The sequence below is a fragment of the Globicephala melas genome, chromosome 8 (genome assembly GCF_963455315.2).
Source record: "Globicephala melas chromosome 8, mGloMel1.2, whole genome shotgun sequence".
In the NCBI taxonomy this organism is placed as follows: Eukaryota; Metazoa; Chordata; class Mammalia; order Artiodactyla; family Delphinidae; genus Globicephala; species Globicephala melas.
In genome coordinates, this window is record NC_083321.1 from 2729425 (window position 1) to 2742277 (window position 12853).

Sequence of the window (12853 nt, forward strand, 5' to 3'; positions counted from 1 at the left end):
GATCGGTCGTCAGGTGCACAGACTCACGGCCCGTGGGCCGGGGAGAGAGCCGGGCAGGAGGGACATCTGGCAGCATGGAGCCTCTTGGTTCCGGGAGGACCTGGGGGGGAGGGCGGGCTGGCCAGGGAGGTCGCCGCAGCTGGCTCCTGCCCCGAGCGCTGTGTGGCCACCCCCAGCAACGCCAGATTCTCCCGAGGGTCACGGGGAGCCAGAAATCTGTGTTTTCATGTGAAGCCTCTGGGTTAGGACACATTCTAAACCCTCTGCAGGCCAAACAGAACAGCATCTGGGGGCCACACTATCCCGGCCCCTTGCCCAAGGATGGTCCAGATCCTCGTGGCTGGAAGGGAGCCCCTGACCTAGTCACGGTCTTGCCTTTCCCTGGGTGAGGGTGCGTTTCTAAAGGGGCTCCCGCACTTTGCCGGGCTTTGTGTGTCTGGTCAGTTGCTGCAAATGTCCAGGGACCTGGTGGACGAGCAGAGAAACACTTCCCGGGGTGTTTGCTGTCCTTCAACGCACTCTGGAAATAAACGATGGGCGTCAGCCTTCCCAGACTGGACACTGAGTTGGCGGTGGCCGAGCTTTGTCCTACCTGGGACTTTTCTGAGGCTCCCCCCAAAATGAAACAGTGTAGGGGCCATGCACCCCAGCACCTGAGGCAGACGGGCAGGTGACCGTGTTCCTCCCTCCCCCCTCCCCCTCCCTCCTGCTTTTCTCCCTCCTTCCTCCCTCCCCCATCCTCTCCTTCTGCTGTGAAATATTTCCAACACTGAAAGGAAAGCACAAGGAATAATGTAGCAAACATCTGTGTCCCCAGGTTTGTCGAAGTTTGGCATTCTGTCCTGTTGGCTGGAACCGAACGTTACAAGTGGCGTCACAGGCCCTGTGAACCCCTTCCTGCCCCTCCCGACTTCAGGACTTCGTGTTTCCCATCGGCGCCTCTGCCCCGTCACTCACATCACACTCACAGTCAGTAGACGAGTCTGCATCTTTCCCACCTTTGTGAACAAGGACACCGTGTCTGAATGGTCCTACAGACCGATTTCCTTTCTCAGGATTACATTTGGGGTCCTGTGTGTGTAGCTGGGCTTCAAGCCTGCTCACAGCTGTGCAGTCCGTGGGAGGAAGACAGCCTGTGAGCCGGGTCACCCAGGACACCCTGGTTTTGCAGGGAACAGTCTTGGACATCTTTCCTGTGCACGTGACCTTGGCCTTTGACCTCCTTTACAGAGTCACGCAGAAGTGCAACTGCTGGTTTGGCACGTTTGTTCCCCACCAGCACCCCCGGGTCGCACTGGCTTTTATCCGAACCTTTCTGGACCCCTGCCCATAGAGCTGGGGGTGCGCCCGTGGGCTGCCTGCTCCCCAGTTCTGTCCTGCTAACAGCCGTGGTCCAAGGTGGCAGTTGGCCTCCTGACCCGGGTCCTTGATGGGGATCTTTGAACTTTCATTGCGCTTGATGGTAAGGAAGCTGCCCTCCCAGCCTCCACGGGCTCTTGGGGACTCCCGAGCCTCCCCCGTCAGCCTGCCCACGACTTTGGATTCTGCTGCACTCCTGGGCCTGGAGATTATCTCATTTCTGAGCCTGGCCCTGCGGGCTGGGTCTGTTTTCACACGATACCTATCATTGCTGTGTTTGAAGCAGAGGGCGTTATTATAGCAGGAGCTCAGCACCCTTCTGACCTGAAGCCTGCATCTCTTCCCTTCCTGCTGCTCTGTCCTCCAGGAAAAACAAAGGGAGCCTTTTCTCTTACCTCGGAACGTTTCAGACTGCCCCACTGCCCCTTTGGTTAATCCCCGTAGGCTGTGGTCATGGCCACAGAGAGTTAGGGCTCCTTTTAAATGCTGGGTTTCCAAGCACCGGGGCAGACAGGGCTCACGGGGCCCCCACTGGGTCCTGGCGGCCTCCTGGCTCGAGCGCTGGACAACGGGTCACTCTGCCTGTGATCACGTCCACAAACGTGGGAGCCTGCCTCACTCAGATGCCCCCGGGTTCTTTCTTCAATTTCCCCCAAAGTTTGTTTTCCTTCTCCCCCTCCGTGTAGACACAAACAGCCATGCCGCGCAGCCCGACATCCAGCGAGGACGAGATGGCCCAGAGCTTCTCCGACTCTTCGGAGGAATCGGACTCAGACAGCTCCAAGGAAGAGACCATCTATGACACCATCCGGGCCACAGCGGAGAAGCCGGGCGGCGCCAGGACGGAGGAGAGCCAGGGCAACACACTGGTGCTGCGAATTGTCATCGAGGACCTGCAGCAGACGGTGAGCCTGCGCCCGGGTCAGCGTCAGGCGTGACCTGAGCTCCAGATGCCTCTGGGCCCCTCTGCCCGGCCGGTCCCTGTGGCCCACGCGTTGGGCTCCTGCCCCCTCCCCGCCGAGCCCCCCGCCCCTCCTGGTGGTCCCGACCACCTCCCGCTCCGTCCGCTTCGTGCACTGCCAGCAGCACCTGCTGCCTGCAGGGCCGGAGGCCAAGCCTCGGGGGCACAGAGACCAGCCTTGCAGCAGCAACTCGCACGGTGGGCGCCGTAGCAGGCGGGCTGCCAGCACTCAGGAGGGCCCCGCCTCTTCCCCTGCCGCTCTGGGCTCCCCACTTCCTGGGCTGCGGGTTGGGGGGGGGAGGCTCACTGCGCCACCACCTGGCCATTTGGTGCAGGTACATCACGTGGCCTCTGACCCGGGACCTCATCTCCTGGTGCCCCGGGGGTCTAATGAGTAGGTTTGGTGCCTCGGGGGTGGGGTCTCTGCTCTCCCAGGAGACCTCTGCTCGTGGTCTCCCCCGGCCCTGCTCTCTGGGGAGGGGCCCTATGTGGGCTGAGGGTGCTGTGCTGCTGACACCGGTCATCTAAGAGTGAGGCCAGACTGCCCTACCTTCTAGGGAGAGCTCAGGGCGACCTGAACCCCAGAATGAATCCAGCAAAGTGGCTGTCCTGGCATTCAGCTCTTCCTTTTTTTTTTTTAAGATTTTTATTTTTTTTGAAGTGGACCATTTTTTTTAAAGTCTTTATTGAATTTGTTACAATATTGCTTGTGTTCTGTGTTTCGGTTGTTTGGCCCAGAGGCATGTGGGATCCTAGCTCCCTGACCAGGGATCGAACCCACATCCCCCTGCAGTGGAAGGTCCCAACCACTGGACCGCCAGGGAAGTCCCAGCTCTTCTCTCTTCCATGTCATTTAACATCTCTTATAAAAGTTAACAAGATTATTATAAAAACTTCGTCATATGGAAAAGCACAGATGCCAGTGCCAGAAGTGGTTGTCAGTAACATTTAATGAACATTTCAGACGTGTCTCTCTAAAGGGTTACAGGTAACGGGTGACCGTGTACGGATAGAAATACGTGGGTAAGCCTCAAAGTACACACGCTGTTAATAAATCAACATCATTATGATGATTTCATTTGACTCTAAAAGGAGAAAAAGTCCGTGAAGGAAATGCTGAACTTTAGTTATTTTATTTTATTTTTTGCCATAAGGGAGACTGTTTCCAAATGAATCTGTAAACTTAAAAGAAACAATTACAAAACACTGGAAGGCTGAAATCTTTACTTGTCATTTTTGATTACAGCTTTTTGCCTCCTTTTTTATTGCTGTAAGACACTTAGTGTTCTCTCCTTGTATTGTTTGGGGTGGATTAAGCTGATAGCTGTGCTAAACAGACCTCCAGATCTCAGGCACTTGACCCATAGATGCTTTATTTCTCTGTCCACTGGGGATTGGCAGGAATGAAGAGGTGGCGGTGGCAGTTCTGATCCATGCAGCCATTCAGGGACTCAGGCTCCTCCAGCCAGGTAGTGGGGACACGCCCTGGCCTCTGGAGTTCTCTCCCGGGTCTCCCGTATCTGCTCAGAGGGTTAGGCAGGGAAAAGAGATAACCCATGGACCACGTCTCTCCTCCCACCTTCCCTCACGTCCTCCACAGGCTGCACCTGACCTCAAGCACCTGACCACAGAGGGGGCTGAGGAATGTAGTTTAGCTCTGAACCTGGGAAGGAAAAGGTCACAGTGTGTGGAGAACAGGCAGCTGTTTGCACGTGCACACACATGCACACACACGCACGTGTACACGCGCAGCCTCTCCTCCCCACCCCCCGACTCTTGTTGGTGTCGAGCTCTCTGCACGTGGCCACTGTCCACCCAATGTAACGCACATCCTGCTGCAGCTCTCAGAGCCCCGGCATCCCTCAGGCCCTCTTCCAGGGTCACTGCTCATTGCTGGGTGGACAGTGGCCTTCTCGTCACAGCTCTTCATTTCATTCCACCTCTTAAGTGGATGGAGTTGACTGTCCAGGGTTTTTTCAGGAAGAGGTCCTGGGGGCAGTGCTTCCACAGTGAACGGCCCACTGATCTCATCACTGGCGGTCGGGATGCTCTTTGACGTCTCCTTGATCCAGGGAGGCCTGGGCCGTCATCCGCAGGTGGCACACAGGTGAGGATCCTGCGAGCCTCTGGTTGCATCTTCATCTGCGGATCAGTATGCAGCCTTGTTGTAGGTGTGTTTCTGTGTGAAGAATGTTACTTAATACATAGAGCTGACTCGTTATTAACACCGAGCTCACGGCCAGCAGCCTGTAACTCACGCCTGGATGCAGCTCAGCTGACACGTGATTTCTCCCAGAGGCACGTCACAGCCTTTTCACCTATGGACACCAGACCCCACTTCAGCGTTGTGCCCAGGGACCACTTTAAACAGCAAAATCAGCAACAGAGAGCACAGAAATGCAAACACGGAGCACTGAATAGACTAGGATAAGGACACTTGTTTACAAGATCACAGCTGACACAGAAGGTAGCAGGTCCTCTGTTCAAACTCAGCTGGGAACGGGCACGTCTGTGCTTTGTCTGTAAGCGGTCACAGAGGTGCCACAAGAATTGATTTGAGGTTCCCAGTAAATTTCAGCAAGTAGGCAAGTTCCCAGATACGGAATCTGCAAATAACAAGCGTCAGCGATGTGCTTGAAACCGTCGGCTTGCGTGCGGTTTTCCTGTGGGATCTCTGAGTCAGTTCCCGCCCCACGTTGCCCCAGATCTGCAGGGATGTTGTTCCGTGGTCCGCTTGCCCTGAACTCGCTTTGGACACGCCTTGTCGGGGACTTGGTGTTTTTCTTTACTGGATTCCTAAAGAATCAGTTTTAGTTACTAGACCAGGAAGTGTTTGGTGCTGGCCGTTCTGTGTTTCCTGGAAAAGCTTCTGATCTGCAGATGCTGCTTGTGCACTCTGCTTCGCAGATTTTTCCTTTTCTCTCCTCCCCTCTGGGGGAAGCGTTCTCTGTTTCAGAGACAAAATTGCTCTTTTCTTAAATTGAAGTATAGTTGATTTACAGTGTTGTGTTAGTGTCACGTGTACAGCAAAGTGATTCAGTTATACATATGCATATATATCTATTCTTTTTCAAATTCTTTTCCATTATAGGTTATTATGAGATATTGAGCATAGTTCCCTGTGCTATACAGTAGGTTCTTGTTTATCTATTTTATATATAGTGATATGTATCTGTTAATGCCAAACTTCTAATTTATCCCTCCCCCCCCCTTTCCCCTTGGGTAACCATATGTTTTCTATGTCTGTGAGTCTCTTCCTGTTTTATAAATAAGTTCATTTGTGTCATATTTTAGATTCCACATATAAGCGATATATTTGTCTTTCTCTGTCTGACTTACTTCAATTAGTATGATAATCTCTAGGTCCATCCATGTTGCTGCAAATGACATTATTTCGTTCTCTTTTATGGCTGAGTAGTATTCCTGTGTGTGTGTGTGTGTGTGTGTGTGTGTACCAAATCTTCTTTTTTTTTTTTGCGGTACGCGGGCCTCTCACTGTCGTGGCCTCTCCCATTGCGGAGCACAGGCTCTGGACGTGCAGGCTCAGCAGCCATGGCTCACGGGCCCAGCCGCTGCGCGGCATGTGGGATCTTCCCGGACCGGGGCATGAACCCATGTCCCCTGCATCGGCAGGCGGTGGACTCTCAACCACTGCGCCACCAGGGAAGCCCCTTAAATCTTCTTTATCCATTCATCTGTCAATGGACACTTATGTTGCTTCCATGTCATGAGTGTTGTAAATAGTGCTGCAATGAACGTTGGGATACATGTATCTTTTTGAATTATGGTTTTCTCAGCGTATATGCCCAGGAGTGGGATTGTAGGATCATCTGGTAACTCTGTTTTCAGTTTTTTCAGGAACCTCCATGCTGTTCTCCAGAGTGGGGACACGGTTGCTCTCATATGGGCTCTTCCTTCTCTGGTTCTGTCCTCTTTCCTCTGATTGCTTTGATCACCTGGCGTTTTCCCTGTTTGTTCTTTCTTTACGGTATCTTCAGGTGCGTCCATTCTGTCCTGTGCCTTCTGATTTATCACCGTCCTGTTGTTTTGCCTTCCCATTTGTTTTCATGGCCCTGTGCTCGCTGTTTTGGAAGATTATTCTTTTGAGTTATTTGTTTGTAGAGTTGGTTTCACGACTTCTTATTTTCCTCCTTAGCATGAATTACTGAGATCTTTCTTCTTCCTAATCGGGGTACATTTTCATCCAGAACAGATGAACCAGGTGTCTGAGTTTTGCATGCCGTCCTTCTTCCTTTTCGCCGTTTCTTTCCCCGTAACGTCTCTGTTATTTCTTTACTGTTTCTCCTGACCTGTTCCTGTGGTTTTTCAGTGACTTGCTATTCTTTGTTGTGGTCACGAGAGTGAGTCAGGCTTGGGGGTCTGTCTCTTGGCTCTTTTAGACACAAAGGCCCAGGTGTGGGGAGTGTTGAGTCTTTTTAGGAGGTCCAAGCTCTTTCTTCGGAGATTTTTCTGGTGCAGGGAGCTGTCCCGTTCTCGTGCATGGACACCCCCAGCCCTCGGAGCACCCCCAGTGAGCAAGCAGCCCTTCCTGGGGGGGTCTCCTTTTGTCTCCTCAACCCTTGCCCAGTCAGAGGAGAGAAGAGAGAAGGGCCCCGTGTTCACGTCTGTCCAGGTTTGAGTATATTGATGCAAAATGTCTGGAGTTTTGTCCCTGCCAGTACCACTTCCGGGAATGAAGGTTGGGAGTTTTCCCCTGGAGGATCCAGTTTCTCTGGGGTGTACGAGAAGGATGTTTATGGCCTTAGTTGTGCCTATTTTCCACTTTGGGTGCTTTTGGGGGTGGCTTTCATTATTTGGGGTCACCTGGCTTCACCTCTTCTCGGCCCCTGGGTGCTGCACTGCTCGTCCAAAGACCCTCCCTGCTGGGGACCTGGGTGACCCCCGCCAGCCCGGCATGGACCTGTCCTCACGCTGCAGGGTTTAACCCTTTGAGCCCCTGAATTCTGTTACTGTTTATCGATGCTGGAGGGGTTCGGGGGACTGGAGAAGCACTCCCCTCCGATTTCAGACCCCAGACGCAAATGGGAAGGTGGAGGAAGGGGGGATGATGTGTCCCTTCCGCACCCGTCGCCCCAGATGGGTTGCCCGTGTGCCCGGGGCCGGTACTGAAGGTCTCTGAGGCCGGGGCCCGGCTCCCCTGCAGGTGTGAAGTGAGCCTCGCAGGCTGGGCTCACAAATGTCTGTGACCTCGAGGGCTGTCCCTGCTCAAAGCCTGTCTGTCTGAACAGTCCACCCCAGGGGGCACTTATCATCACAACAGGGAGAGAGGCCGTCTGCCAGCCTGGCTGCTGGGAGGCTCCGAGGGCAGCCAGGCCAGGGTGTGGGACGTCATCGAAGGTTGTCACAGGCCAACTGACGGTGAGTGGCCCGGAAGGTACTCTGTCCTCAGGCCACAGGCTTTGGGGACCTGTCGGGAGTTGCTGATGGAGAAACACCTGTTCTGCAGGCCCAGAATTACCAAAATTCTTCCCGAAAGGAAGATCCTCCCAGGGGTTTGGTCTCTACTCCCAGGAGCATAACTGTTTCCAGAACCTTCTGAGGACCACCTCTCTTCTCTTCACTTTGTCCAACACAAAGAAAGGTCCTGGAGCCTGAGACTGGCAGTCCCGCGGGTGTGAGCGCTCAGGACAGTGGCCATTCTTCCCGCCGGAAGGCCCTTGCCGGGGTGAGTCCTGGAGCCGGGGGCTCGAGACGGGCCTGGACTCCTGCCCAGAGGATTCGTGGAGCTGCGAGGCAGGTTCATCAGCCCAGTGCCCGCTCACGGCTTCTCCAGAAGCTCACGTGGAGGTCCCTCTTCTGCCCCAGGTGGAAGAGGTTCCCTCTGTAACCGAAAGTGGGGTCCAGCCGCTCGCTGCTCTAAAGCCAATAAAGGGGCAAGGTTGGTGGAAAGGAAAGTTTGCTTTATTGCAGAGGCTGGCAACCTGGGTGGGACAGGGCAGGTGTCCACAGGCCAGCTACCCTCTCCGACAGTCAGTGGGCAAGAGCTTTTTTTTTTGCTGTTGCGGGTAGGAGTTTATTAATTAATTAATTTATTTTTGCTGTGTTGGGTCTTCGTTTCTGTGCAAGGGTTTTCTCTAGTTGTGGCAAGCGGGGGCCACTCTTCATCGCGGTCCGCGGGCCTCTCACTATCGCGACCTCTCTTGTTGCGGAGCACAGGCTCCAGACGCACAGGCTCAGTAGTTGTGGCTCACGGGCCTAGTTGCTCCGCGGCATGTGGGATCCTCCCAGACCAGGGCTCGAACCCATGTCCCCTGCATTGGTAGGCAGATTCTCAACCACTGCGCCACCAGGGGAGCCCCAAGAGCTTTTATAGATGGAGGAAGAAACAGCACAGTCAGCTCTGACGGTCATCTTGACATTGGTCATGCGGTGGTCTGATCAGCGTCATCTTGACTGTTTTAAGGACAGTTAATGTTCAGTTCCAGGATGGGTTTGTTCCCATTTCCTTGAGACCAGTCCTCGGAATTGTGGCAGCTTATGTCACAGCTACAGTCTGGTCACCATGTAATTAAGTTCTTCCACCTGGTGGGTTTCCGTATCTAAAATAGCTCAAAGGACATGGCTCAGAATATTATCTCTAGCCCTTGAGGAGGAACTAAAGGTCCTTGACTTTGCTTAATGGCTGAACTATTATTATTTGGGCTCCTTTGACTGTTTTCCTTTGTTTCTGCATTTTCTCACCTCTCTGATTAAACCTATTGTTTGGCTAACAGACGAAAGGCAGGCAGAGGACATGGCGGGCGGGGGGAGAGGCCATAGGGTCCTGCTCCGGTTCACCTCCCCAGGTGGGGTCTGGACCTGCTTCTCCTGAGTGATTGCTGTTTCTGCATCTCAGTGGGACTGGAGTGTTGAACCGTGGATGGAGAGTCTCTGGCAGTACTGATACTCCTTCCAGGAAGGCTCCCCGGGGGCCCCCGCACGCGCCGATGAGCAGAGTCCCGGGTGGGTGGGTGGGTGTGCAGGCCACGCGGGGATGACAGGTGGGGTGGGCTCTGGAGTGTGGCAGGAGGGCCTTCCTTGTGCTTTGCTGGAGCATCGCAGAGGCACAAGGCGCTTACGGTGGGGTTGAGCTCTGGCAGCCGTAGGTAAACTTGGCCTTTTAAGCAAGATACACGAGGCAAAATCAATAGAAACTATATAGCTCTTGTGTGATTTCTATTTGGGAGCACAGCAAACGGGGAAGTGGGGACAGAGCTGGCACCAGTCCCCTTTCCAAGCCTCCCCGAATGTCACGTCACAAGGACGGCGCAGAGGAAAACAGAAGCGGACGGGATCCCCCTGGGTGTGTACAGCATCCGCCCCCACGCCCACCTCCACCCAGGGGTTGGCACCGAGTGGCTGCAGGGAAGCTGTCGGTCCACGTGTCTGTCCCCACGACCCGTCTGAGCCCGTTAACGGAGGTGCAGGAGCCTGGCCCACCTGGCAGAGGCTTCTGGAAGATGCCTTTTTGCTTTAATCGATGCTTCCGTTTATTAGATAACTGTGTCTTCGAGTTTATTTCATTGAGGAAGGAGCACCTCAGCTGCTCTCCTGACCCCTCAGCCGCAATTTGTTTCTGTCCACCCGTTCCTCTCTCCCTCAAATTCCTCCCCGAGAGCAGCAGCCCGTAGCATCCCCGATCCCCGCCGCATCCTTCATCCCCACTGCATCCCCGCCTTGCCTGCCTCCCCCGCCCTGACGCCCACACCAGCTGACCAGAGTGCCCCCCACCCCACCCCGATCCATCACTTGCCTCCAGTCGGGCTGTCAGGGTTGCTCCACCCAAGTGGCCTTGGGTCCCCTGGCTCATCACTGAGAATCAAAGCAGAACTCCAAGAGCACAGAGGGCTCACTTCCTCCTCCTTCAGGGTTTTAAATCCTTATCCTGTTGCCGCAGACAACCGTCATATTTGCTTTTTATATCTGAGGCTTCCCTGGTTTTTGAATATGAGGAGGACTTTGCCTGTCCTATCCGTTTTTGAGCCCATCTCCTCCTCCAGTAGCTGAGAATCCAGCCCCGGCGGCTGGCCTCTCACTCTGCAAAGACCAGGAGGTGGGCATGCATCGTGAGAGAAGGTTCTGGAAGGCCTGTGCAGGAGTGGCTCGTCACGTTGAGAAGGTCCGTCGGAGCACACGGCTGGGCGCGTGTTCAGTCCATCACTCTGGGCCCCTCGGGAGGTGAGAGTCTCCTTCTGGGAGTTAATTGCAGCCTCTGAATTCCACTCCCAGAAGGTTTGTCGTTGACTGCGAAGGACGCATCTTTCCAGAGGGAATATGGTGGGTTGGGTGGACCCTCTGCCATGTTCTCTGGACATCCAGGCACTGGGCGAATGGAGGGCAGGAGGCTTGGGCCGAGGAAGCCCAGGTTGGCCGAGCCTGGCCCCTGCAGCCTGGCCCTCCCGGGCTCCCTCCTGCCTGGGTTTGTCTCACATTCAGACAGGATTCCTTCTCCTGGGATCCCTCCGCCGCTCCCTCATCCCTCTACCTCTACTCATGTCTCACAGCAACCAAGCTCCGCAAGGCCTCCCTGACCCTCCGGCTGGCGGGAGGTCCTGTTACCACGTCTGTCCAACGCCATCCTAACCACGGCCACGCCTCCAGCTCGACCTCCCGTCTGCGGCCTGGACCTCGTCTCTCCCTTGACATCTCCTCTGAAAGCTCAGAGGCCCCTCGACTCACATGGTCCGGAGCAGATGCCATGACGCTTTGCTTCTTCCCTCTGACCCCACAGCTGGCCCCGCTGGTTTCCCTCTCTTGGCCAGTGGTTACATTAAAAACCCAGCTCTACCGAGGTGTGATGTACAAGCCGTGAAGCTCACGCATCTTAAGGGCCCCGTCCAATGGTTTTCAGTAAGTCTGCTGAGTTGCCCGGCCACCTCGGTCTGGACTCTTCCCATCACCACCTTGTGCCTGTTTGCATTTCCTCCTCGTCCCCACTTCTAGCCCTGACAGCCACTAACCGTGTTCTGTCTGCATGGAGCCCCCTCTTCTGCACCACCCACGTGAGCAGGTCACCTGCGGTGTGGCCTTCTTTGACCCAGCGTCATGGGAGGGAGGGTCGTCCACGTCGTGGCATCTGTCTGTTTTTTCCTTTTCATCGCCGGGTAGTAGCCCATCGTGTGGCTGAATCCGTTCCCCGGTTGATGGCCAGTTGGGTGGTTCCCACTGTGGGCTGTGAACCTTCTCTGATTCTGTTGTCTGAGCCAGAACCCAGGAGTTATCCCGAGCATTCCATTGCCCCTCAACCAATCCGCTCCCGAGTCCTGCCCTTTGACCTTCTGAATCCCTTTGCACCCGTGTCACTCTCTCCCCACCCCAGCCCTGTCTCTGCCATCTTCCTCCTGGACCCGGGGAGCTGCAGACCCCTCTTTCCTCTCAGCAGTTTTCCGCACGGTGCTAAAAGCAGTTGCTTTTAATGCGAACCCGGTTGCCTCTTTGTTGTAGACCACCGCCCGCCCAGGAGTCTTACGGTTCTTAGAATAAGATCAAATGCACAAACTTATTTGCAAAACAGATATAGAGTCACAGATGTAGAAAAGAAACTTACGGTTGCCAAGGGGAAAGGGGGGTGGAGGGATAAATTGGGAGATTGGGATTAACATATACACACTACTATATATAAAATAGATAATCAACAAGGACCTGCTTTGTAGCACGGGGAACTCTACCCGATACTCTGTAGTAACCTATATGAGAAAAGGATCTAAAGTTTTTCTTTATTTTTGACTGCGTTGGGTCTTTGTTGCTGCACGCGGGCTTTCTCTAGTTGCGGCGAGCAGGGGCTACTCTTCGTTGCGGTGCACGGGCTTCTCATTGCGGTGGCTTCTCGTTGCGGAGCACAGGCTCTAGGCACGCAAGCTTCAGTAGTTGCGGCACGTGGGCTCATTAGCTGTGGCTTGCGGCTCTGGAGCACGGGAGTTGTGGCTCACGGGCTTAGTTGCTCCGCGGCATGTGGGATCCTCCCGGACCAGGGATCGAGCCGTGTTGCCTGCATTGGCAGGTGGATTCTTAACCACTGTGCCACCAGGGAAGTCCTGGGAAAAGAATCTAAAGAAGAGTGGGTATATGTATATGTATAAATGAATCACTTTGCTATACACCTGAAACTAACACAACGTTGTAAATCAACTATATGCCAATAAAAATTAATTAAAAAAAGAGGATCAAATGCTAGACGTTTTATGAATTCATCTCCGCCCTCGCCTGCTGAGGTGACATCTGAGCTGAGCCCCAGGTGATGAGAGGTTGGCTTAAGGATCTTTGCCCAGAACATTCCGGGCAGAGGGTCGCCCGAGCGGCATGCCTGAGCTGGGAATGAACTTGGTTGGCAAGTCAGAGCAGCGGGGAAGGCCGAGGCCGCCGGCTGGGCGGGTGCACAGGGCGGAGGGCGGTGGGTAGGGGCCGAGGCGAGGGGGCGTGATTCCCCCTGAAGAACAGTGGGAGTTTTGGAGAGGTTTGGCACAGAGCCTGTGACCTCGTTTATAGTTGAAAGGGGACCCTGGCTTCTCTCGGGGGAGGAGGGAGGGGCGCAGA

The 12853-nt window shown here is 54.5% G+C and overlaps 1 protein-coding gene across 12 annotated transcripts in view; it reads left to right on the forward strand.

Annotated features, from left to right (window-relative positions):
* Window positions 1–12853, forward strand: part of SHANK2 (SH3 and multiple ankyrin repeat domains 2) — a 548430-nt gene that overhangs the window by 83894 nt on the left and 451683 nt on the right. For all 12 annotated transcript variants that reach the window (XM_060302789.1, XM_070046075.1, XM_060302792.1 and 9 more), the window contains exon 3: window positions 2046–2264. In XM_060302789.1, the coding sequence (XP_060158772.1) occupies window positions 2058–2264 (207 nt within the window). In that variant the 5' untranslated portion in view covers window positions 2046–2057. The remainder of the gene's footprint in view (window positions 1–2045; window positions 2265–12853) is intronic.